Raw genomic sequence first — 25,556 nt, 5'->3', positions numbered from 1 at the left:
TCTTGCATTTCTCATTTTTATTTGACAGAAAAAGTTGCTCTTGCTGTACAGATTTAAAAAAACCAAAATGCCTTTAGGAAACGTGAAGAAAAGTTGGGGGGAAGGGGCCACAATCTCACTGGGGGGCAGTAAGGGCCAACTAATTTCAACAACTGCCCCTTTCCACAACACTTCACACAAGTTCCCAAGTCCCAAACCATCACCTGCCCCCCAAACTCAGGGGTAAAGGGGGGACAGTGCCTCCCAGGCCCTTTCTGATTCAACAGAGAGTCCTGAACTATATCCTCCCATCCAGCAACTCCCATTCTTATTCCCACCCACCCCAAACCCCCCAAAACATGTGAACCAGAAGAAACTCACAGATTAACATTTCACAGGAACAAAGGAAAAAAAGGGAGGAGGAAAAGAAGGGAACCCTCCCCCTCAAAATGCTGCCAGGGTCCAAAGGGGAGGGGTAGACAAGCACCCCTCCCACAGCTCTGTTGGGGAGAAAAGGGGCACTTCCTGTGGCTCCAGAACTTGGGGTGTGGTGGGATTCCCCAAATAACATTCATGGAGACCTGTAACAGAGAAGACTCATCAATGCAGAGGTCCCAGCCAGCCAGATTTCATATAAGAGGAGGAGGCCCAGTCCCCAATTATGACAACGCACCTAGAGGAGCGGTGCCGCACAGGGCGGGGGCTAGGTGTCTCCCTCCTGTGCTTGTGGCCTGGGGAGCGGCTCTCCCCACGCTGGCCTTTCCGGGAACCGTGTTCACTACTGCTGCAATACAGAGCAGATATCAGACCACAGACACACCAAACTCTAGCACCTTTGAGCCTCAAAACTTTTTGCTGAAGTCAGTAGCCAAACTGGGCTGGCTGTTGGCAGGAGTCAAGAACACACCCATGGACCTACCTCTGTTGGTCCCGTGGTGAGGGCTGGGGCGAGGGGCGAAGGCGCTCGACAGGCGAGTAGCTCAGGGACCGGGAATCCCGGAGTGAGTCTATTGGCTTCCGGGGACTACGGGACCTAGGGAGCAGAGAAGATCCCTATAGGGCCACACCCTTCCATACCCACCAGCCAGCATTCAGCGACCACCCTCCCCAAGGTCTTGACCACCAAACCTCGCACCACACAGGGCCAGCCTCAGACCCACCTTTGTCTGCTCACTCACCCATCCGCCCGCACACCATCCACCGCGTGCCCCAATGGGCAGGGCATGGGGGGGTGGCAGCGGAGGACACAAAGATAAAAGAGTCCCTGCCCTTGGAAGGGCTTGGTCTGGTGATAAAGGAAGGCCAAGGGAGGCACACTCAGCCCCATGTGTGGGAAACAACCCCGCAGGGACCAATATTGGTACATCTGGGGACCCAGGGAAGGGAGGTGAAGGGAAGGGGCAGGGTAGTCTTCTTGAAGGTGCTGTTTGAGCGGAGTCTTGCAGAACGAGGAGTTCACCAGGCGGACAAGGGAATTCCAGGCAGAAGGAACAGCATGTCCAAAGGCATGGGGTTCTCCTTAGACTGCAAGGCGCTGGGTATGGCTGGAGCAGAGGGCATGTGTGGGGGCGGGCAGGAGAGGAGAACACAGGGCAGGCAAGGCCAGTTGGTGGAGAGCCTCACACGCCATTCCCGCAGAGATGGGGCTTTATCCTGCAGGCCACAGGGCGTCCCAGAAGGATTTGTGGAGTGGAGGGAAGTAACCAGATGTGCGTTTTAGAAAGATCCCTCTGGCTACGTGTGGAAGAGAATGGCGTGGAGGCAGGGAGACAGGGAAGAGGCTGTGGACAGAGTCAGGAGAAGATGACGGTGGCCAGACCAGAGCCCTGGCAATAGCAATGGGGAGACTTAAAAAGCTAGACTCCCTGCGACCAGGCACCAGCAACTAGACTGCATTTCGGGCAGGGAGAGGAAGAAACCTAGAACTCCCCAGTTTTGGCTGAAACACCCAGCTGAACGGTGCAGCCCCTCTGTCAGAACAGGGCACAACAGAGTAGGCGGGGAGAAGAAAGCCTGACTCCTCCCCACACAACCAGACATCACAGAGTCCAAGTGAGATCCCCAGTGGGAATCTCACACCCCAGGGTCACACCCCACCCCATCTCAAGCAAAGTAGCACTCACCTCCGCTCGCCAGGGGGTGGCTTCTTGGGGCTTGCAGGTTTGGGCAAGGCCTGAGGGTCAGGCTTAGCAGGAGAAGGGGAGGAAGTAGAAGAGGAAGAGGAGGAGGAGGAAGAGGAAGAAGATGATGATGAAGACGACGACGAAGAAGAGGAGGAGGAGGAGGAAGAGGAGGAAGAGGAGGAGGAGCTGGAACTGGAGCTGCTAGCTCGCCTCTTCCGCTTGGCTGGGGTTGGCTCCTGAGGTCGTCCCTCTCGATCAGCCTCCTTTGGGGTTGGGGGAGGACTAGGGACCCTGTGGGAAGAGCATAGTGTCACGAAGAGACAACCTGCCCCTGCCCTAATCCTACCTTCCATGGCTTGAAGGGCAGTGGGGGAAGGGATGCCTGAGAAAGGTCCTGGAACTCTCTCCAGTGAGTGCATTCTCCAGAGCAGTGGCCCCAAGCTGACCCAACCTCTGCTTAACATAAGCAATAAGCTGGAGTCGGCAGCACAAGGAATCAAGGTTAAACCTCAAGAATATCCCTGAGGAAAGGAACACAGCCCCTGGGCTCAGGTGTGGGAGCCAAGTTGGGTGGTCTCCTTCCTTGGAGAGCCAGCTTGGGTAGGCCCCTGTGTGTGTGCGCACGCTGGCTGGGGGAGGGGCCATCCTGCCTGGAGGCAGGGAGAGGGATGGGATGACCTCTGAAGATCCTTCCAGCCCAGGGAGTTCCTCTTGAGGTCTAACTGCCATCCCTCCTGCTGTAAAATTAAGTCCATTTCCTCTAGTTCTGTCCTCTGTAGAGATGGAAAACTTATCATTATCCTCTAGATTATTAACCTTTAGAGACTTCTGTCCCATTCCACTCCCCATCACCCCCACCCCAACATTCTCTTCTACCCCCAGCTTAATGGTCAAGGTCCCCATACCTTCTCAATGAGCCAAGAACCTATGGACAGGGCTTTCCCTTCCCTACCCCAACCCATTCCCATAACCTTTCCCTTGGAAGTTCTAAAAGTCAAGACCCCTTACCTCTTCAGTGCTACCTCAGGTTGAATGGGAAGGCTAGAGCCCTCCGAGTCACTAGAACTGGAGCCGGAAGAGGAGGAGGAGGACGACGACGAAGATGACGATGATGAGGAGGAGCTAGAGGATGAGGAGGAAGAACTCCGCCGCTCCTTTGCTGGCTGCAGGGCCCCGGTAGAGGCAGGTGGTTCCCCACCCTCGGGGTGGGTCACCCCAGGGACAGGGACAGAAAGCATGCCGTTGTGGTCACCAACAGAGGATGTGGTCTTTGCCACTGACCCAGAGGAGAGGGACTGAGATCCTGCTACAGGGGCAGTTGGGGCAAGCAAAGATCGGGGTTGGTCAGAAAAAGCAGATGGCACAGGGGACCTAGGCTGATCCTGAGCTGGAGGGAGAACAGACTGTGAGGGAGGAGCCTGGACCATTTTAGAGACAGGAGAGGGAGCCCGCTCAGAGATCATTCTAGACTGGCTAGGGGGAGCTGGTGGGGTTCTGGAGCCTGGGCCTCCTGGTGGGGTTCTGGACCTAGCTCGGTCAAGAAGCGGTGGTGAGGTTCTGCCACTAATGCGCTCATAGGCAGAAAGGGGTACCCTGGGGCTGGTGAGGTTTGCGCCAGACAAAGCTGGAGCCATTCTAGCACTGGTGAGGTTTGTAGGGGCCAAGGTTGGCGGGGTTCTTGAGCTAGCAATATTCACAGGAGCTGTGGCGTGTGCAGATCTAGGACCCACCAAGTTAGCAGGGGCTGGAGCCTGGGGTGTTCTGGAGCTGGAAGGATAGTTTGCAGCATTTGGGGGTGTGCCAGAGCCTGTGAGACTCAAAGCTGCCAAAGCCGCTGGGGTTCTGGCTCCTGCTAGGTTCACAGCAGGGGCTGTTGGGGTACGAGGGTCAGCAAGGTTCACGGCGGAAGGTGCCACTGCTGTTCTGGAACTAGCCAAGTTCATAGCTGCTGCTGCAGCTGGCGTTCTTGAGTCAGCCAGGTTCACTGCTGTTGGTATGGCAGGTGTCCTGGCACTGGCCAGGTTCATGGCTGCTGCAGAGGCTGCAGGAATCCTGCTGGCAAGGCTGGCAGCTGGGGCTGTTCTGAGACTCATGAGAGGCACTGGAGCTGGAACCTGGGACATTCTTGCAGCAAGGCCTGCAGCAGACATGGACGGAGGCGGCCGAGCAGTGCCAAGACTGATGGCTGTCAGGGCAAGTGCAATTCTAGACTGAGCATGATTTTCTGGCACAGATGTTCTAGCGTGATCAGGAATTCGGGAACCTGGACCATCCAGCATAGAGCCACCAGATTGCTGCAGGACAGACATGGGTGTTCTAGAGCTGCCAAGGGGTTCAAGCATTCCAGGTGATCTACAGCGGTCAAGAGGAGTTGGTGACATGCTAGGACGACTAAAGCAACTCATTCGGGAGCTACTGAGTGCCACTGGAGGAGTTCTAGAACCAGAATGATTTCTTGTTGCTGGAGGAGTAGCAGAGCGTGAACGATCAGAACTACTCCCAGATACAGAACGCCTGCGGATGGCTGGAGGAGATCTTGTTAAGGATCTTTTGCCCCGAGTTGTTCGAGGAGTACGAGATCTAGAACGGCGGCGGAGAGCAAGTGATGAGCGACTTCGAGAACGTTTGCGTGGCAAGAGTGGGGTTCGAGACCTAGAGCGACGCCGAATAGCTGGAGGTGTTCTAGACCTAGACCGGCGGCGTGTCACTGGAGAGGTCCGAGAGCGAGATCTCCTTCGAGTTACCGGAGTTGTGCGAGATCGAGATCTCCTACGGGTAACTGGGGATGTTCTGGATCTTGATCTTCTGCGAGTGATAGGTGAGGTTCTGCTTCGAGATCGCCTCCTTATTACCAGTGGAGTCCTAGATCTGGACCTTCTGCGAGTCACTGGTGGAGTTCTAGAACGGGAACGTCGGCGAGCTGGTGTTCTGGACCTTGAACGACGGCGGGTTACCAGTGGTGTTCTGGATCTGGATCGCCTTCGACTCACTGGGGATGCTCTTGAGCGAGATCTTCTTCGAGTCACTGATGTCCTAGACCTTGATCGTCTCCGACTGACTGGTGAAGTTCGAGACCTGGACCTACGTCGGCTGACCAGGGGTGTTCTAGACCTGGACCGCCGGTGAGTGGCTGGAGAGGCCCGGGACCTGGAACGTTTCCACGGAGCTGGTGATGTGCGTGAACGGGAACGCTTCCGACTAGTTGGAGGTGTCCGAGAGCGACCTCTTCGGCGCCGAGAAGAGGTTCGGGAACTCTCTTGCCGGGCAGGAGACCTTGAGTGGTAACCAGAGCCTCCTCTCCGCCTACGAGTAACCCGAGACCTTGACCGGCTCCGCTGTCTTCTCCGAGAGGTTGACTGAGAAGATCCAGACCTATCTCGACGTCGGGTGGTTCTGGTTTTCTCCCTCCGTGAACGGGAACGGGACCTCTGGAGCCCACGGGGCTTTGGTGAAGGAGATCGGCCTCTCCTTGAAGTTGTCTTAGTGCGGGGGGATGAAGCTGAACGTCGCCGACGCGAGGATCTTGACTTTTCAGGTAGCTCTGGGGAAGACACTGAGGGACTTCTTCGACGTCTTGGGGGAGTTCTAGAACGAGTTTCTGGTGAGGATGATGCAGAACGGCTTCTACGGGAAAGCCTGGTCTTCCTAGTTATCTCAGATGATCTAGAGCTACGGCGACGAGGTGGAGTACGAGACTTAATCTTGGGCTCCACTGATGACCTAGAGCTTCTCCTAGCCATTCTGGATTTCGGTGGGTGTTCTGGAGAGGACTCAGAACTACTGCTTCCTTCAGAAGGGCCTCTGCCTTTGCTTGATGAACCTGATCTGCTTCGTCTGGGAAGGGCCCGAGGGGCCAAAGCCTTGGGTTCCGGAGAGGAATCAGAACCACTTTGTGCCCTGGACGCTATTCTTGGCTTATCTTTACCTTCAGGGGATGAGCCAGACCTACTGAGCTGAGGAGAAGGTCGGGATTTGCTTTCGACCTCCGGAGATGATCCAGAATGACTCCTTTGTCTAAGTGGCATTCGTGTCTTAACTTTAGAATCTGAAGAGTCTGATTCACTTCTTTCCTGAGGGGATGCACTAGGTTTCTCATCAAGTTCTTGAGAAGATGCAGATCGGCTTCTCTGCCCAAGAGGAGTCCTAGCCAAAGTCTTCTGTTCAATCGATGACTCTGACCCACTTCTCTCTCTCTGGGGGGTAAGACACTTGTTAAGTTCTGGGGATGATGGAGAATGACTCCTTGGCCTAGGAGTCTTAGGCAAAGCTTTTGGTTCTGGAGAAGAATCACATTCGCTTCTTCCCCTGGATGGTGTTCTGGGTATATCTTTCATTCCAGGAGAGGACCCAGATAAGCTGTGCCTTGAGGGAGACCCAGACCCATCTCTAAGTCCTGGAGAAGACCCAGACCTACTTCTCCTTGAGGGCGTTCTGGGTAAACCATCTTTCAGTTCAGAAGATGCAGAACTACTTCTTTCCCTTGAGGGTGTTCTACGCGTAGTATCAAGTACTGGTGAAGAGACACTCTGACTTGAAGACATGCCTGCTTTTTCCATTGTATCTGGGGATAACTCAGAACTGCTGCATCTGGAAGACCTCATCAACTGTTCTTTCATGTCTAGAGATGGATCTGTCTCCAGCTGATTAGAAACAGGTACAGTCAAAACTTCTTTAACCTCAGGAGAAAACCCAGTACTTATTTCTGCAACAGGGCCCGAGTTTCTAAATTCTAAAGGTGACCCATAACTATTCTCCCTAGGAGGTGAGTTAGACAGTTCTTTATGTTCTGGAGAAAAATGTGGCCCACTCCAAGCTGAGGTCAGTGCAGGGACTTCTGTTTCCAAAGAAGCCTGTGATAATTGGCTTTGGTCAGGAGTCAAAGACATAGCAGGCCTTTCTTCTATTTCAGGAGATGACTCAAAGTTACTTCCAGCCATTTCTTTTAGTTCTGGAGATAAATGGGACAGAACTTGGCTTGAGGACCCTTCTACTACCTCCATGAACTCCTCATCTTGGCTTGGCTTAGCTAATACACTACTTTGGTCTTTTGTATCTGGAGATGACCCATCACCACCTCTTTCCTTTGAGGGGGTTCTAGGTGTCTCTTTGAGTACTGGTGAAGACTCAGTTCTATTTTGTACTGGAGAAGAACTCACTTTGCCACTTAGTCTAGATGATGCATCAATATCCTCCTGAAGGAGTAAGCTTGTTTTCTTTACTGGTTCAGGTGAAGGCTCTAATCTACTCTGCCCCAGTAGAGAATTACAGTCCATTGCAGGATATAAGGAAGAGTCACACTGGGATATGTTCTGCTCAGGAGACATTCCAGATTTAAGCCCAGGACTTAGTGATACTTTGTTTCTTTCTTGTGCTATTGGAGATCTGGGTACAGTCTCTGTTTCTGGAGAAGACGACCGGGACTGGCTACCCTTAGGTGTCTGAGATTTGCTCTGCAGAAACAGAGATTCATAATGACTCTGTCTCATTTCTGGACTCAAAGTATCAGATTTAGGATCTAGTGAAATGTGAGATTGTTCTTCCTGTTGTAGAGATGAGCTGCCAAAATAGCTTTCTCCTGGTGGAGTGCTAGACTTTACTTCTGGACAGAGTGAGAAGGATCCAGAGCAACTTTGTGCTACTGGTGAGTCTTTAGACTTCTCTTGGAAACATGGTGACTTTGATCCAGAAAGATTGTGCCCTGGTGAAGTTTGAGGCTTTACTTGGGGGCATGGCGAAGTAGACCCTGAGTGACTTTGTCTTGGTGGGGTTCCAGGTTTCACTTTGGTATCTGGTGAGGAGGACCTAGATTTGCTTTGTCTTTGCAACAATCTAGATTCCACCCTGGAGCAGGGAGACTCTGACCTGCTTTGTCTTGGTGGTGTTTTAGAAGTCACCCTACTAGAGCTTGGGGAAGATGAACCAGAATGGCTCTGGACTGGTGATGTTATTGCCTTCACTTTGGGTTGTGGAGATGATGACCCAGATCGGCTTTGTCTTGTAGGTGTACTAGATTTCACTCTAGGAGGAGAGGACTCAGAGCAGCTAAGTCTCAAAGGGGTCCTAGACTTCATCTCAGGATCAGGTGATGTTTCAGAAAAGCTCTGTCTTTGCGGTGTTGTCGATTGTTCATTTGCCTGGGGACTTGTTACTGACCCTTGCCTTGGTGGTGTGTCAGATTTCACTTTAGATTGAGGTGAACTGGAACGACTTTGTCTTGACGGTGTTTTAGATTTCTGATTAGGGGGTGAAGAGCCAGAACGACTTCGCCTTGGTGTTTGTGATTTAGCTTTAGATTGGGATGATCCAGAGCGACTGCGCCTTGCTGGTGTCCGAGACTTTTGTTTAGGACATGGAGAGGACCCAGAAAGGCTTCGCCTCAAAGACAAGCGAGATTTTGCTTTAGATCGTGGAGAAGAGAGAGACCTGCTCCGCCTTGAAGAAACGCGAAATTTTTTCATTTCTGAACTTGAGTTGGACCTGCTCCTCTGTGATGTTCTGGATTTGTTCTTCCGCTCTGATGATGAGCCAGACCTGCCTCTTCTCTGTGGTGTCCTAGAGTGAGATCTCCCACGTCTAACTACACTTCTACTATGGGATCTCCCTCGTCTTGCTGGTGTCCTAGAACGAGATCTCCCTCTCCTGGCTGGTGTTCTAGACCGAGATCTCCCTCTCCTGGCTGGCGTCCTAGAGCGTGACCTGCCACGCCTGGCTGGGGTTCTAGAGCGTGACCTGCCATGCCTGGCTGGGGTTCTAGAGCGTGACCTGCCACCTCTCCTGGCTGGCGATCTACTACGAGACCTTCGACGTACTGACCGGGTCCTAGATCTGCGCCTAGCAGGTGTTCTAGATCGAGACCTGCCTCTCCGAGCTGGTGTTCTAGACCTAGATCTACGCCTGGTAAGTGTTCTGGATCGCGATCTGCGCCGGGCTGGTGTTCTAGAACGAGACCTACCACGCCGGGCTGGTGTTCTAGAACGAGATCTGCCTCTGGTGGCTGGGGATCTGGAGTGTGACCTGCCTCGCCTTGCTGATCTAGACCTGCCTCTTCTCTGGGTATTTCTGTTTCTGGACCAGCCTGGTCGCTGAGGAGACCTAGAGCGGCCACGTCGCTGGGGACTTCTAGATCGCCCCCACCGCTGTACAGACCGGGACCTATGCCACTGAGGGGACCGGGACCGAGAATGACCTCTCTTAGTTGGAGTTCGAGACCGCGATCGCCCCCTCTTAGTGGTGGTAGGGCTACGGGACCTCCCCACTCTACGAGGAGTATGAGAATGTGACTTATCCCGCTTTGCTCGGCCACGTGAGTGACTCTTGGACACAGGAGAAGAAGAAATGTCTCGGCGGGACCCAGGAGCTGGTGTGGGTTTAGGACTTTCAGGGGAAGAACTGGCATGCCGAGAAACTTTGGTAGGTTGAGGGGATGGTGGGCAGCTCTCTGAAGATGATTGGGGAGGTTTCTCAGGAGACTTGGTTGGTAAACGACCCCGGGTTGGGGAAGCCTCAGAAGGGGGGTTCACTGGCTCCTGACTTAAAGGGGTTGTTGCAAGGGGTTGTGGGGAGCTGCCATGTTGCTCAGCAAGGAGCAGAGTGGGAGCAGATGGTTCTGGGCCTGTGCTGCTCCTTTCCGGAGAAGGACTAGGTCGACCTGCAGATTTCTAAGAGTGGGGAAAAAAAAGTAGGAATAGGGATATGTAAACACCAAAACTTCCATCACCCTTAAGATCCCAACATTCTTTCCAATGACACTTCCTCAGCCCATTACACCAACTAATCCTTATTTTCATAACAGGCCATTATATTCACTCAATTAACAAGAAGCCATTTAACATAAAAAACATTGGGGGAAACCTCAAAGATATGGACAGTCTATGACCTTAAGAGTCTTATAACCGAGAAAAGAGACAATGCATACAAGAAACACACCATATTTTACAATAATAAACAGTATAAAATGCTGTAAAAACAGGACAAAAGTACTTTTAAACAGAAAAATAAAGCAATTCACCAAAGTTGGTAGAATCTGACTTTTTATCCTTGAAAAATATTAAAATAGACTTAAGATGAAGCACAAGAAAAGACATGGAAAATGGACAGGGGAAGTAAGAATTTAGCAAATAGCAATTAAAACATACTGTTATAGTTGAAGCAAGAAAACATTAGGGTTTGAATTAGAATAGCATGTATAAAAGACCAGGTGCTGAAAAGACCATTCTAGAGTAGTGTTTTCGGATTCCAGGCAGCAACCCAGTGGGTTAAAACATTTTAGCTTCAACCAGTATTTAATGAAATAAAAATATTAGAAGCATCTAATAAAGCTGAACAAGTATAAAGAAGTTTTGAGTTCTATAAACATATAAATATTGTTAATAAAAAAACCCTCTCCAGTGAAGTTTAAAAACCACAATTCTAAAGGATCTGCAGAATAAAACTTGATAAATAACCAAAAAAGGAACACAGAAAGGAAAAAACCCCAAATTCATTTATCTTAATAAGCTCTCACTTCTCTTCCTAACTTCAAATGCCTATCCTAAGCCCATAATCCACAATGCAACAAACATCTATTAACTCAGGAACATACCTCCTTCTTGTCTTTGTCTTCACAGGGGTTACTTGGCTGCTTTGCAGAGGGCTCCGGGCTGCTGGGATGCCCTGTGTTGGTGGTATCTGGTTCTCTGGAAGGTGCGTCTCCCTCCCCTCTACACCCTGAAGCAGGGGAAAGACTTTGCCCAGTCAAGGCAGTTGTATGGGTTTTTGTTGCAGCACTTCGAGACCTGAGAAAGGTAATTGAGGATGGGGAAGAGAAAGGAAATCAGCTCAGGGGAGTATAGAAAACCCCCTCCCTAGCTCCCATCCACCTTTCCTGACTGTACATAACCCTTCTCCAAAAAGCCTTCTCATATTCACAAAACTCAAATCACTCACTGAAATTCAAGTCCAATTCGCTTGGGTCCTTCTCTTCCCAACACAGTCCCAAAAAATGTTGTTCCTCTACCCCTCTATTCACCTCCCTCAAACCTCCCCAAACCCTCCACCCAGCCATTCCCTACCCACTTCATTCACAACTCACCTCTGAGCCCACCTCCTTCAGGAAGCCTTCCCCGATTAAGGAAGCCAGGGTAAGGATTCCTTCCTCCCCCAGACACCACGAACAACCCCCCCCTATTCTGGCAGTCCATATACATCAGAACAAAACAAAAAATAACAAAATAAACAAAAGAAAAAAAAGAGAAGGGGAAATGTATATGTCTGTCCATCCTGTTGCTTTAGCCTGTCAGCTCCTAGAGGGCAGGGACCGTGTCTTCCGAATGGTCTGTGCAGCGCCTAGCACACCGTGGGCGCTCAATAAATATTAAATTGATTAACCCACAAGTCCCTCTCCCTCCTTTCCTCCTGGACCACCCCTTACCGACTGCGGGAAGTATCAGAAGAGGAAGCAGAATCAGCAGAAGTTGAATGGTGGGCCCGGCGGCTCTTGGGCACTGGTGTTGTACTTCGAGACCTGAAGAAAGACCACCACCCACAATTCAGGGTGCTGTCACACCTGTACTGGATTACCTTCACTCATCCCTTAACCCATTACCAATCAGGTATATGACTGGTTCTACCCTATCCTAGATGGCATTCATCTACTTGCTCAACAAATTCGCCTCCAATTCACATAGATTCACTCACCGCTTCCGCTTCTTGTCCTTAGATTTACGTTTGCTCTTTGGAGTGGGAGACCTGAGAAATAAGATTAACAGTAATAATCAATAAAAAAATAAGTAAAATCAAAAATAAAATAATACAGAATTGAAAGATCAAGGAACTGAGCTTTACTCCAAAAAATGACACCTACCCAACCCCCACCCAGAGAGCAAGCAAGGCCAACAAGCAATGGCTCACCGCTCTATGTGCCACCATGTCCCCATGCCACAAAAAGCTCTTACCTATGCTTTCGTTTCTTGGATTCAGATTCTGACCTGTGGGGCGATAAAAGATAAAGCATACACCAATACCTATGCCTGGACTCATTAAGCCTCTCCAATCACTCCACATACTCCCACCTCATACCTGTGCTTCTTCTTCTTAGAACTCTTCTTCCTCTCTCGTCGAGGAGAGCTGCTCTCTGACCTGCTAAAAATGAGTTCAGAAACAAGGTCATCCTGCTTGGCTTTTTCCCTGACACTCCCACTTACAATACCACAATCTCCAAAGGCTTCTAAAAAGCACTGAACGACTCCAAAAGCACTAATGTCCCAGACCTAATCCCAGGACTTCCTCTCTAAGAAGCATAGTTACCTCCCTCCTCCTTATATCAATAAACCTCAAAATGAAAAACAAAATCCCAGAAAACCAAAATCCTGTTGGCCAATTCTTAATTGAAAGAGCTGCAGAATCAACTCTTCCTACTAAAAAAGCATATATATTCCTCTCCCAATGGAAACCTGAATGGTCCCCCCCCCCCCCCAGGTGTCTGACAACTCTCTCCTGATTTCCAGAAGGAAAAATTCTCTATAAAGACAGAGAGGAAGAGAGATTTACTGACTCAGGAGAGAAAATGTATGCATGACAGGGCTGGTCCTCTGACTTACTACAGTACCTTTCCAACCAACTTACCGTCCTCTATCTTTCTTCTTTTTCTTCTTCTTTTGCTTTGGAGTTGGTGAACGAGAACTGCTGGAATCTCGAACAAGGCTGGGCAAAATGAAGAGGATAGGTGTTAAAATAAATTTTCTTGGCCCTGGCCAGTTGGCTAAGTGGATAGAGCATCAGCCCAGCATGCGGATGTCCAGGGTTCAATTCCCCATCAGGGCACATATAAGAAACCACCAGTGATTTTCTCCCTCTCCCCTTTTTCTTCCCCTCTTGCAGCCAGTGGCTCAAGTGGTTCGAGCGTTGGCCTCGGGTGCTGAGGATAGCTCAGCTGATTCGAGCATCAACCTCAGAAAGAGGTTGCCAGGTGGATCCCCCATCAGGACACATGTGAAAGTCTTATCTCCCCGCCTCTAACTTAAAAAAAAGATATATTTTCTCAAGACTTCAGAAAAACAAAATCTAGAGACATTAGAAGAAACAGTCCACAAAATAAAGTTCTTAGAAGAGAAGCTGACACTGGTTGCTTGGTCTTGAGTACCTATAAGGTTTGGGAGGCTCGGGAGCTGGTTGTTTGGCTTCTCGAGCACGACGCTGAGGATCAAAAGAGCTGCCATCCACATAGGAATCACTGATGCCAAAGGCAGCACGAAGTCGCTCATTCTTCTTCTCATTCAATTCTGCCAACTGGTGAGTCTCGGTGACCCTAGAGAAAAAAACAGAAACGGTGTGAAGAACTCAGAGCAAAGGGCACAGTCATTTTTACACAATTACAGGCAGGGGCCAAACAGGATCCTGAGAAAGAAGACAAACAGGAAGTGGAGGTAAGAAGAGAGGACAGCAGAAGGAGCAATATACAATCCAGAGTAAATCAAAGGAGAGTGAAAACACTCACGCTGGCCTCTGCCCTGGGGTCTCCTCCTTGCCCCCAGGGTTCACATCCTTCTCCAGCAACATGAGTCGAAAGGTCGCCACTTTTTCCTGAATTTGCTGTTCCTCGTACCTAAAGAACAAATTCCTTCAGGGTTAGAGCTTGACTAGACACTTCCCCAGTCCCAGGTTTACAGTTCCCTCCTTCCCAACAGGGTAACCTTCCTTCTCCATGCACGCATAGAACTTTTCACTCACTGTCACCCAAAGGGCCCTTCTCTTAAATCCATCTGATCTTTTCTCTGTCATCTTTCTCCCTTCCACTTACTACACCCTCTAGAACAGTGGATTTTAAACATGCTACACTCGGGCCAAAAGAAGAAAGTTAAGCAGGCAGAGTACTAGGTGCTCCTCCTCAACTTCAATAAGAACAGGTCTTTTGTTTCATTTCCTAGAATTTCCAAGTAAGGTGCAGGGGCGCCACTGCTGAAGTTTGAAAACCACTGCTCTAAAAGGTTCTTCCCGAATGTGCTCCTTTTCCAAAATTTCATTTCCTACCCAACCCGTGATCCTCTCTTATCCAGCCAGGTCTTTCTTCCAGTTCCTGTTTTCCTGCCTTTGCTACTTTCCAAGGCCTCAATCCTTAAATTCATTTATCTTCCTCTCTATCAATGACAACACCTGTCAGTTTATCTAGATCTTCTCTTGCCTGGTCTCTGCTTGCCCACCTCTACCTTAAAGCACATTTTGTTCTCAATGCTCCCCTCTTTCCCCAAGTGCCTCCATCTAAATTCAAACTCCTTTAGGCTCCCTTATATGTCCCAGACACAGTTTCCTCATCTCCCACTCTAAGCTGTCCCTTAGCTCCTTTCAATTTGCTAATTCCTTTACCTCCACCCCTCTTGCAACTCCTCTCCAGGCCTCTTTCAACAAGCCCTAACTAAGCTTCCTACACCCCAACTAACTCCCCCAGCTCTGCACTCATTCAGTGCTTGGCTCTCCCCCAGCCCTCCCCTCACCCCTGCTCTTCCATCATCTCCTCCAGCTCGAGGCATCGCAGCTCCACTCGCCGCTTGCGCTCGTGGTCCAGGATGTCAGGATTAGGCCGCTTCACCAGGGCAGCCTCCAGGCGCCGCAGTTCCTCCTCTCCCTTGTAGTCAGGCCGCTCACCCCGGCGGCCCCGCACCAGGGACAGGTTGCGCTGGACGTAGCCGTTGGTGCCGCTGCCCCGGGGCGTTGGCAGCCCGATCCCGTTGTACATGGCCCCGTGCCTGGGGGTGGGGGGGGCACCACCACTCCTGAGGGGGAGCGGGGAAACAAGGGTCAGGCCCCTGGCCCCAAACTAACCACTTACCACCACCCAAAACCCTGCTCTCCATCCCTATTTTCAACATGTATCTCTCCACACTAAACAACCTTTAGCTGCATAATCCTCCTGATCTCCTAACAAAACCTTCATCCTTCCCACACTGCTTTCTACACTGCTTTCCATCAACTTATAGCCCAGCTCTTACAGCCTTTTCCTTCAACATGCAAGAACCATTCCTTACACTCAGATTTTTTCCCACACCCTAAACAAAGATCCTTTCTCTCAAATTTCTTCATACTGTCCCTTTATTCTCCTTTGGCCCCAATACACACAGCGGTGTCTCCACCAACTACTCTAATTCCTAACCTCTGGTAACTGACTAAAGACTCCAAACTGGGCACAACAAACACTACAGATCTGTGGTACCCAAGGGCCTGCAGTTCAAGTCCAAAGACTCCTCCAAGAACAGACCTAAAAAGTTCAGACTACCATGTTATGAATACAAAATAGATTAAACAGCCCCTAGATATTTAAACAGGTATACCAACTGACTCTTAAGATAAACCAAAAGTAACCTGTGCAACCTCACACCCAGACTTAAGACCAACATGCACATCAAAAACTCATGGACCTTGGATAAACAATCCTTATATTTTACTTTCCAAGTAAGAGACCATTTCTTTGATTGTAAATATTTATAGCTATCAACTATCCTGACCTTTTCCTTATTCCTTCAATTTCCTTCCAAAACAACTCACATGATTTACAACTCACCCAACTCTCCCTAGCACTTGTCAATTACCAGTTTTCAACTCAAAGCTCTAATACTTAAAACCAGCCTGTTTCAACTGTTCCCATACCTTCTCTACATCCCTTGCCTTAAACTTACAATGAAACACCCCCCCCCCTTTATACTTCAATTTCACTATGTCAAACTGTCAGCTTTCCCTACCAGTCCCCTGCATCTCACTTCCTAGTTTTTCTCTTCTAGTCCTGCCTTATCTCTCATACTGTTACCTCTAGGCCTCCCACCAGGTTCTCTATGCTTTCAACCTGTCCCAACCTCAACATGAGTCTGAATAGCCCTCAAATCCCAATCTTTTTGGTTCGAGTTCCTGGCTACATATAGTCTGCTCCTTTCTCATGCTATATATAACTCTATTTCTTTTTCCAATTCACTCTGGCCAAAATAATTTCACAGACCAGAAATGTGTGAGGAAAGCTACCCGAGGAACAAAGTGAATAGGTTAGTGAAAGCAGAGGGAAAATAAATTGAGCTGGATAAAAGGGAAAACTGTTCTTTTTAAATTCCAGAATAAAAAAGCATCATACAAATGCCTGGGGAAATGTACTAAACAAACAAAAAAAGTATGCTGAGATACTGAATGAAAGGGAGATGGCCCAAATCTAGAACAGTTTGGAGCCCACCCCCAACTCTTAAGCTGGGTCCCTTCCCATCTCAGTCCAGACTCCAAACAAAAAAAAAATTGAAAACAAAAAAAGATAACCATACGAGGGTAAAGAGAGTTACAGATGAAGTCAAGTCCAGGAAAGGCAAGTGATTATATTATGCACAAAGAAATAAAAAAACTTCTTTATAATACAAAATGTCAGTTACTCTACTTTCCAAACCTCACTTTCACTTTCTCAAATATCAATCTAAACCTAGGTTCTTCTTTGCTTCTCTACACCCCCCCTAATTTTTCCTGTGTAGAATGCTTCTGATCTGCAATTAATTCAGTTTAACCATTCACCCACACTTCCATACCACCTCACACAATAATCCTCCCACTCCCTAGGGAGATTAAACCAGTAGCTGCTAAGCAAAGGCTATTAAGCCACAATGAACTGGAGAACTTGTAAGGAATAAGCCAAAAAAAGGAAAAAGAACAAAAAAACCCCACAGCAGCCAAGGCAGTGCTCAAAACACTAAAAGGAAAGACAAACCAGGGGTACATTAATAACACACACAAATCACCAAAACCAGATAACTTTGTAATTTCTAAAATGGGGGATTCTTAAGACTGGGAACCATAGACTGTGGGCATGCAAAAAATTAACCACGCTAAAGGCAGAAAATAAAAGCTACAAAGGAACACAAAAGAGAACTTTTTCTATTGGAAAATGATCACGATGCTAAAGAGATAGAAAGAAATCTTAAAATCCAGTACAATATTACGGTATCCAAGAAACGAAAGGCACCAAATGGGATGGGAGCGGGCAGGAAAATGGACAGATGTAAGCAAAGCAAGCAAGCTCAGCACTGGGGCAACGTCTAGCTGAATTTTCACTATGGAACCCAGAAAGCTTAAGATATTAGATCAAGCAGAGACCTAAGCCCACACACTTAAGGAGGAAGACAACACAGACTTCGAGTTTTTGATCCAAAAGACAGCTTAAGACAAGCGTGAATGGAAAGCAAGGCTCAGAAGCATTATGTGCCGAACAATGCCTCAAAGAGTCTAGCATTTTCTTCCCAAAGGAAGGTTGTTGCAACAGCCCCCCTTCCTAACTTGAACACAACTTTTGGGGAGACAATAAGTTAAAAAAAAAAAAGCGCATGGTCTGTATACACATACCCAAACTGAATATATATATTTTAAAGGTTTGGGGCTTTTCTCTTCCTAATACTTCCACGGCAAACCGACCCGAGTCCGCACAGTCTAAGCCTCCCGGGCGTCTAGTTCAAGGCCTTCCCTACACTGGAACGCCAAGGCTTATTTTCGGCCCCGAGGAATGGGGGAGGGGGCTGTGTGGCGCCCTGAAGTCTGGGAGGCTCCCAGCCGGACTACAGGGCCCCAGGAGGGAGGCAGCGGCAGGAGGGGCGCGAGGAAAAGGATTCCGGAGCAGGCCCCCCCGCCGCCGCCGCCCCCTCCCTGCCTAGAAAATGCTCGAAGGGGCAGCTACCGGAGAGCCTCCTCGGTTACAGGTATGGGGGAGGCGAGAGACCGAGGCGCGCGCCCGAGCGCGCTCCTTTCCTCTTGCCACGCGCGCGCGCGCGCGCCAGCTTTAGTGCAATCGGCGGCGCGCGCCGTTGCCATGGGGGAGGGGAAATCGAATAAAACTCCGCGCGCGACGGAGATCGCGGGAAGGGGGGAGGGGAGGCAGGCGAGCGAGGGCGTCCGCGCGAGCTAGGGGCGGCGAGCGCGCGTGCGCGTAGCGGCCTAGACCGTTCTCCGCGCGCTTTGGCCTCGAGCCGGGGCCGCCGCCCCTCCCCCACCGGCTCGCGCGCTCCCTCACCCTCTCACCCGCCGCCGCCGCCGCCTGCCGCTTCCGAGAGGAAGAGGTGCTACCGCTACTCGAGCTCCCGAGTCTCTCGGGGTCTGGAGCCGTCGCCTCGCCTCGCCTGTCCGCCCGCCTAGCCGACACTGACGCCTCCTCGCTTTCTCAGGGGCCGCAGCGGGCTCCGACTGCGCCACTCGCACCCCGCCTGGGCCGCGCTGCACGTCAGCACGACTAAGTACGTCAGTACGCAGCCGCGGGCGTCACAGACCCGCCGGGAGTCGTAGTACGCATAGCAGCCTTGTGCGCAGGCGCCGAAACCCCACCGGGAAAGGTAGTTTCTTAGAGCCCGAGGGAGGTTCAATTTTGTTGCCGAAGAACTACGAGTCCCTTGGGTCAGTGCAAGGAAGAGCTGGAGCCCGGGTTTACAGCAGGAGACATATTCCGCAGGGTTTCCACTAGCGGGGGAGGGGCACAGGACCTAGCACCCCATCGAGCGACGCTGGAAAGCTCTTCGGCCGCCCGTCTTCGACCCAGGGAATTCTGGGAGTTGTGGTTGTAACGTAGCCTGGAACCCGTTTGTGGTTTCGGCCTTGAGTATGGCCGCCATTTTGTCTCCCCATGTTGGGAAGTGATGGTCCTGAGCCCAGAGACCCTGTTGCTCCCGTGTGATTGCGGGCTTTTCGGAGGAACCATCACCGCCGCCGACCAGCTCTTGCGGCGCACCTCAAGGACTCTCCCTCACACCCCTAGCCAGCGGGCTCCCCCTCGAGCCCAGGGCCCAACTTCAGGCCCAGGACCTGAGCGTAAGCTGATCCAGCTGGCCTTTTTGTTCGCAGTTTTTGCGATTGCAAATGGGCAGAACCGGGCAGAACCCGGCCCTCTGCCCAGGGGAATAACTTTCTATTATCTTTGGGTGAAGTGGCCAGGGAACAATGCGACTTATATACATAGCTGGGCAAAAACCATTACAAACACCTTACATTTTTCACCCATTTACAGAATATCTCCTGATAATTTTTTTTGTTTAAGTCCATTTTTTTTTTTTGAGCCTGAGAACTACCAAATCTGAGAGCAGAGCTGAAAGAAGCTGAGCTTCTCAGCCAGGCCAGAGTTGCAACCTGATCCCACCCACTTGCCCATCAACCTTGGGCTCACACTCAGTGGTCTTGGTCATTCCAAGGGGAGGGGTGTCTTGCACCCTCTTAGCCATTTAATGAGTGGTTGTGTGTTTGAAATTGAGGAATTGTATTTGATATTGTTAAGTTTTTTTTCTTAACCTGACAGCATAACGTTAAACTCAGTTCAGGTACTCGAACTAGGAGACCCACTGTTTTCTGCAGGAGCGTACCGTGCCCAGCAGGTGTCCTGTGCCTGCCTCCTTCAATTTGGGCACCTTTGGATACCCTTTTCAGGCTCCTTTAATCTGAAACAGTTCCTGACTCTTTGTAATTCATGACATTGCCATTTTGAAGAGGACATGCCATTTATTTTGTAGAATGTCCCTCCATTCAGTTTCATCATACTTAGATTCAGGTTATACATTTCTGGCAGGAAGACTATGGAAGTGATGCTGGGTTCTCAGTGTATAATATGAAGAGATAGGTAGGTAATAGTTTCATTACTGCCAACACTGACTTTGATCACTTGATTAGGAAATGGTCAACCAGGTTTCTCTGCTGTAATAATTTATAGTTTATCCTTCATAATTAAAAAAAAAAGTGTCTAAATTATGGCCAGGTGCCTCAATTGGTTAGAGCGTCTCCCAAAATGCCAAAGTTAATGGTTCAATTCCTGGTCAGGGCATTAATAAGTGAAACGACAGGTTGTTGTGCTCTCTCTCTCTCTCTTTCTCTCTCACTCTCAGTCTCTCTCCTTTGCTCTCTAAAAAATTAATGTTTATTTTAGTAATTTTAGAGAGAAGAAAGGAGAGAGACAGGAATATTGATCTGTTCCTGTATGTACTCTGACCGGGAATTGAACTGGCAACCTCTGACCTTTGGGACAATGCTCTAACCAACCAAGCTATCTGGCCAGGGTTCTAAAAAATGTTTTCTTCTTTTCCAAATGAGAGCAGGAGAGATAGACTCTCGCATGCCTCCCGACCAGGATCCACTGGCAACCTCTGTCTGGGGCCGATGCTTTGCCCATCTGCCCATGTTCACAACCAAGCTATTTTTAGTGCCTGAGGTGGAGACTCTATCGAGCCATCCTCAGCACCTGGGCCAATGCACGTGAACTAATCGAGCCATGGCTGCGGGAGGGGAAGAGAAAAAGAGAGAAATCGGAGGGGAAAGGGAGGAGAAACATGATCGCTTCTCCTGTGTATCCTGACTGGGAATAGAACCCAGGACATCTGACTGGTGGGACAGAAATGGCAACTGGTTCAGGACTCGTGCTAGCCTCTAGAGCAGTGGTTCTCAAAGTGTGTGCCAGGGCACACTGGCGCACCCTAGAAGATTTCCAGGTGTGCCCTATGGTATTCCAGAGAAATATATGCCTGTTGGGGACCAAAAAACCAACAGGGTTTCTGGAGTTTAGGTTTTGGGGGGGACAGAGGTGTGGGGAATTGGCTGTAAGCTGACAGTTTGCCCAACCTCCACCTCATTTGCCTGATTAGATTGCAAAAAGCTGTTAAGCTGTGGTGCTGGATTGTTTACACTACCCCCCATGTTCCCCAAAAAGACTAGAGGCAAGTTTCTTCTATCCTTTGTTTGGTGTAAAGTTAAGATGATATGTATGGTGGGGGTTTTCTGCACTCAACACAATTAAGAGTAAAAAGAGAGGAATTCTTCAATGTATTGACGAGGAAATGAGAGTTTGCCTTTCAAATATATGCCCAAACATTGAAGAAATCGCTAGGACACATCAGGCTCATGTTTCTCAGAAACACAAGAATGAAAAAACTTAACACATTCGTGCCAGGACCTGCCGAATTTACTAAATCTTACTAAGAATATCTATATATATATAAAGATAACTTTTTTTTAACCCCTCTTTTTTACAAATTCTAAAAAGCATAACAAAAATGTAACATAAAAATGTTTTTTTAGCCTGACCTGTGGTGGCACAGTGGATAAAGCGTCAACCTGGAAACGATAAGGTCGCCGGTTCAAAACCCTGGGCTTGCCTGGTCAAGGCACATATGGGAGTTGATGCTTTCTGCTCCTCCCCACCCCCTCTCCCCTCTCTATAATGAATAAACTGGCCTGCCCATCTAAAAAAAAAAAAAAAAAAAAAATGTTTTTTTAAGTCAGAATAAATTTAATTTTGTTGTATTTATTTCATTTAATTACCATAAAAGCATGCTTGAACTTTATATATTTTTTCTTTAATTTTTTTTTTTCTGAAGCTGGAAATGGGGAGGCAGTCAGACAGACTCCCGCATGCGCCCGACTGGGATCCACCCGGCATGCCCACCAGGGGGCGATGCTCTGCCCATCCGGGGCATCGCTCTGTTGTGACCAGAGCCACCCTAGCGCCTGAGGCAGAGGCCACAGAGCCATCCCCAGCGCCCAGGCCATCTTTGCTCCAATGGAGCCTTGGCTGCAGGAAGGGAAGAGAGAGACAGAGAGGAAGGAGAGGGGGGAGGGGTGGAGAAGCAGATGGGCGCTTCTCCTGTGTGCCCTGGCTGGGAATCGAACTCGGGACTTCCGCACACCAGGCCGATGCTCTACCACTGAGCCAACTGGCCAGGGCCTTTTTCTTTAATATTTGACTTAATTATAACATTTCTCAGAAATGTGTATATAGTGCGCCTACAGTTATTTGTAGGATTTTAAATGTGCCCCGACTTCAAAAAGTTTGAGAACCACTGCTCTAGAGAAATCCTGAAATAGGCAACTCCTGCACATTAATACCCTGCATAAATCAGGAATGTGCAGTGTCCCTGATTCTCATCAAGCCACTGGATTTCTCTTGCACAAACATGTTCTCGTTTTGGCCTCCAAGTAACCAAATGCATGTACAGGGATTTATATCAAAGATATGTACAGTGTATTAAACGTGCCAAGGTAACAGTTAACTTGAATATAAGGTCAAAATCAGCAGTTAGGTCTACAATTCACTGCTGAAATCAGACACAAGCTTCAAGGACAACTTCTTTTCAAAGGCAGCTTGCAGCTCTTCTCCAGAGAAGAGGAGCATGCTGCAGTGCCTGTCTCCTGCTCCAAGTCCAGGGCAGTATAGTGGAGATGCTCCTTGATGCTTACGTACGATTTGCCACACACCATGGTGGTAAAGCTGTAGCCACACTCCGTGAGGATCTTCATGAGGTAGTTAGCCAGGTCCAGGCCAGCTAGGTCCAGACCCAGACCCAGGCTGGAGTAGGAGATAAACAGGCATAGTGTGGGTGACCCCATCCCCAGAGTCCATAACAATAGCAGTGGTACAGCCAGAAGCGAACCGGAACAGCATGGCCTGGATGGCCATGTACATGGATGGCCAGAGTGTTGAAGGTCTTGAACATGATCTGAGTCAGGGGTCCCCAAACTACGGCCCGCGGGCCACATGCGGCCCCCTGAGGCCATTTATCCGGCCCCCGCCGCATTTCTGGAAGGGTACCTCTTTCACTGGTGGTCAGTGACAGGAGCATAGTTCCCATTGAAATATTGGTCAGTTTGTTGATTTAAATTTACTTGTTCTTTATTTTAAATATTGTATTTGTTCCCGTTTTGTTTTTTTACTTTAAAATAAGATATGTGCAGTGTGCATAGGAATTTGTTCATAGTTTTTTTTATAGTCCGGCCCTCCAACGGTCTGAGGGACAGTGAACTGGCCCCCTGTGTAAAAAGTTTGGGGACCCCTGATCTGAGTCATCTCATGGGGTTCAGGGCGCCTCGGTCAGCAGCACAGTTTGCTCCTCAGGGGCCACATGCAGCTTGTTGTAGAAAGTGTGGTACCAAATCTTATCCATGCTGTCCCATTGGTGACGATGGCATTTTCAATGGGTTACTTGAAGGGTCAGGATGCCGCACTTGCTCTGGGCCTCGTTGCCCATGTAGCTCTCTGCCCCCTGCCCGCCATGACCCCCGGGGGCATCTGATGATGGAAGGGAACAGGGCCAGGGAGGGGTGGGCATCGTCCCCAGCGAAGCCAGCTTTGCACGTGCCAGAGCCACTGTTGATAACCAGCACAGGGCTTTCTGCTTCCATGGTGATGAGAGGAGGCAGTACAGTGCAAGGCAGGGAGGCACACAGAGCAGACCGGTGAGGAGGGGAGCCGGGCCAGCTGCAGCAGGTACGACGAAGTATGCTGCTTGTTCATTTAAAATATGCTTTGATTCATTTTTTTCTGTTTGTATTAAATTTTAGGCTTTTTTTTCTTCGTCTCTTGGAGATTTTACTTATTTTTTCATATATATAAAACAATAGCATGGTTCCAAATGGCAGGTCTATACAAAACGTTATATTCAGAGAAGTGTCCTTTCCCCCATCTCCTCTATCTTCTCCACACAGTTCCTGCCCACTATGTGCTGGTAATTAATGTCGGATATCAGTCCTCTCTGCTTTTTCCCTCCTGGGTTTCTTTATGCTCAAGTGAGTAGGAAAATGTGTATTTTCTTTAAAAAAAAAAAAAAGATTTTATTCATTTGAGAGAGGACAGAGAGAGAAGGGAGACACAGGGCGGAGGAGCAGGAAGCATCAACTCCCATATGTGCTTTGACCAGGTAAGCCCGGGGTTTCAAACTGGCAGCCTCAGCTTTTCAGGTCCATGCTTTATCCACTGAGCCACCACAGGTCAGGCAGTTTTCTTTCTTTTTTAACAATTTTTTTCCGCCTGACCAGGCGGTGGCACAGTAGATAGAGCGTCGGCCTGGGATGCGGAGGACCCAGGTTCGAGACCTCGAGGTTGCCAGTTTGAGCGCAGGCTCATCTGGCTTCAGCAAAAAGCTCACCAGCTTGAACCCAAGGTTGCTGGCTCGAGCAAGGGGTTATCGGTCTGCTGAAGGCCCGTGGTCAAGGCACATATGAGAAAGCAATCAATGAACAACTAAGGTGTCGCAATGCGCAATGAAAAACTAATGATGCCTGACCTGCGGTGGCACAGTGGATAAAGTGTCGACCTGGAAATGCTGAGGTTGCTGGTTCAAAACCCTGGGCTTGCCTGGTCAAGGCACATATGGGAGTTGATGCTTCCAGCTCCTCCCCCCTGTCTCTCTCTCCTCTCTCTCTGTCTCTCTCTCTCCTTTCTAAAATGAATAAATAAAATAAAAATAAATTAAAAAAAAAAAAAAGAAACTGAAAACTGTTTAAAAAAAAAAAAAAAAAAAAGAAAAACTAATGATTGATGCTTCTCATCTCTCCGTTCCTGTCTGTCTCTGTAAAAAAAAAAAAAAAATTTCCAGTGATTTGAGAGAGAGAGAGAGAGGAAAGGAAGAAGGGGGAAGAGGTAGCATGAGAGAGAGAGAGGAAGCATCAACTCGCTGCTCCACTTAGCTGTGCTCTCATTGGCTCCTTCTCATATGTGGCCTGACTGGGGCTGGATCCCATGATTTCAATGTGAGAGGATGATACTCTATCCACTGAGCAATCAGGCCAGGACAATGCAGAATTTCTGTGTGTGTGTGTGTGTGTGTGTGTGTGTGTGTGTGTGACAGAGACAGAGAGAGTCAGAGAGAGGGACAGACAGACAGGAAGGGAGAAAGATGAGAAGCATCAATTCTTTGTTGTGGCACCTTAGTTGTTCGTTGATTGCTCTCTCATATGTGCTTTGACTGGGGGGCTATAGCAAACCAAGTGACCCCTTGCTCAAGCCAGTGACTTTGGGCTCAAGCTGGTGAACCTTGCTCAAACCAGATGAGCCCACACTCAAGCTGGCGACCTTGGGGTTTCGAACTTGGGTCCTCCACGTCCCAGTCAGATGCTCCATCCACTGTGCCACCGCCTGGTCAGGCTGTGGAGAGTTTTATTTGTGGTTCTAGCACAGGGATCGGGAATCTAGGGCTCGCGAGCCAGATGTGGCTCTTATGATGGCTGCATCTGGCTCGTAGACAAATCGTTAATAAAAAAAAGTAACGTTAAAAATAGAAAACATTCTCATGTATTACAATCCATTCATTTCCTACCACTCATGTTCATGGTTGCGGGTGGCTGGAGCCAATCACAGCTGTCCTCCAGGACAACACCAAATTTTTATTGGATAATGCATAATGTACACGGGTCATTGTATGGCTCTCATGGAATTACATTTTAAAATATGTGGCGTTCATGGCTCTCTCAGCCAAAAAGCTTCCGAACCCCTGTTCTAGCAGATAGATGCCCTCCTCCCAAATGTGCTCATCCTGTCATTCTCATCTGGATAAGTAGCACTGTCATCCAAGCCAGAAAACCAGCATTTCGCACTATTTGCATATCCAGTTAACCCTGGAGTTTTACTGACACGACCTCCACAGCCTCTCCTTTACGTTGCCCTCTGTCTTCCCAGCTGCTGCTGTCCAAATCTGGGCCTGGACTCCAGCAACAGCCTTTTTCCCA

At 49.2% G+C, this 25,556-nt stretch overlaps 1 protein-coding gene and 1 pseudogene across 11 annotated transcripts; both read right to left on the bottom strand.

Annotated features, from left to right (window-relative positions):
* Positions 1 to 5: 5 nt before the first annotated feature.
* SRRM2 (serine/arginine repetitive matrix 2) lies at positions 6 to 18,304 on the bottom strand. 11 transcript variants are annotated; one of them, XM_066382787.1, is made up of 15 exons: positions 18,100 to 18,304; positions 14,570 to 14,848; positions 13,576 to 13,683; positions 13,222 to 13,386; positions 12,705 to 12,782; positions 12,159 to 12,221; positions 12,035 to 12,067; positions 11,778 to 11,828; positions 11,512 to 11,604; positions 10,684 to 10,876; positions 3,111 to 9,760; positions 2,103 to 2,393; positions 899 to 1,012; positions 653 to 763; positions 6 to 560 (listed from the first exon to the last, which is right to left on the bottom strand). In XM_066382787.1, exons 2-15 carry the CDS (start codon positions 14,809 to 14,811, stop codon positions 551 to 553), a joined length of 8,202 nt encoding a protein of 2,733 aa, XP_066238884.1. In that variant the 5' UTR covers positions 14,812 to 14,848; positions 18,100 to 18,304; the 3' UTR covers positions 6 to 550. The 11 variants fall into 11 exon arrangements, with proteins under 11 accessions (XP_066238884.1, XP_066238879.1, XP_066238878.1 ...); XM_066382782.1 differs by having other exon boundaries at positions 653 to 760; positions 18,100 to 18,221; XM_066382781.1 differs by having other exon boundaries at positions 12,159 to 12,218; positions 18,100 to 18,221.
* Positions 18,305 to 22,169: 3,865 nt separating this feature from the next.
* LOC136404341 (actin, cytoplasmic 1-like) lies at positions 22,170 to 23,207 on the bottom strand (annotated as a pseudogene).
* Positions 23,208 to 25,556: the final 2,349 nt, after the last annotated feature.

The sequence above is a fragment of the Saccopteryx leptura genome, chromosome 4 (genome assembly GCF_036850995.1).
Source record: "Saccopteryx leptura isolate mSacLep1 chromosome 4, mSacLep1_pri_phased_curated, whole genome shotgun sequence".
In the NCBI taxonomy this organism is placed as follows: domain Eukaryota; kingdom Metazoa; phylum Chordata; class Mammalia; order Chiroptera; family Emballonuridae; genus Saccopteryx; species Saccopteryx leptura.
Note: the sequence above shows the minus strand (reverse complement) of the source record. Positions and strands in the feature narration are given on the sequence as shown.

What these genes read in the sequence shown, in the direction of transcription:
- SRRM2 (XM_066382787.1), bottom strand. Translation starts at nt 14,811, where the DNA reads ATGTACAACGGGATCGGGCTGCCAACGCCCCGGGGCAGCGGCACCAAC. An exon ending in TCCAAGAAACGAAAGCATAG is followed by an intron (nt 11,829 to 12,034) that starts GTAAGAGCTTTT and finishes CTTATTTCTCAG; the next exon opens with GTCTCCCACTCCAAAGAGCA. An exon ending in AAGACAAAGACAAGAAGGAG is followed by an intron (nt 9,761 to 10,683) that starts GTATGTTCCTGA and finishes CCCCACTCTTAG; the next exon opens with AAATCTGCAGGTCGACCTAG.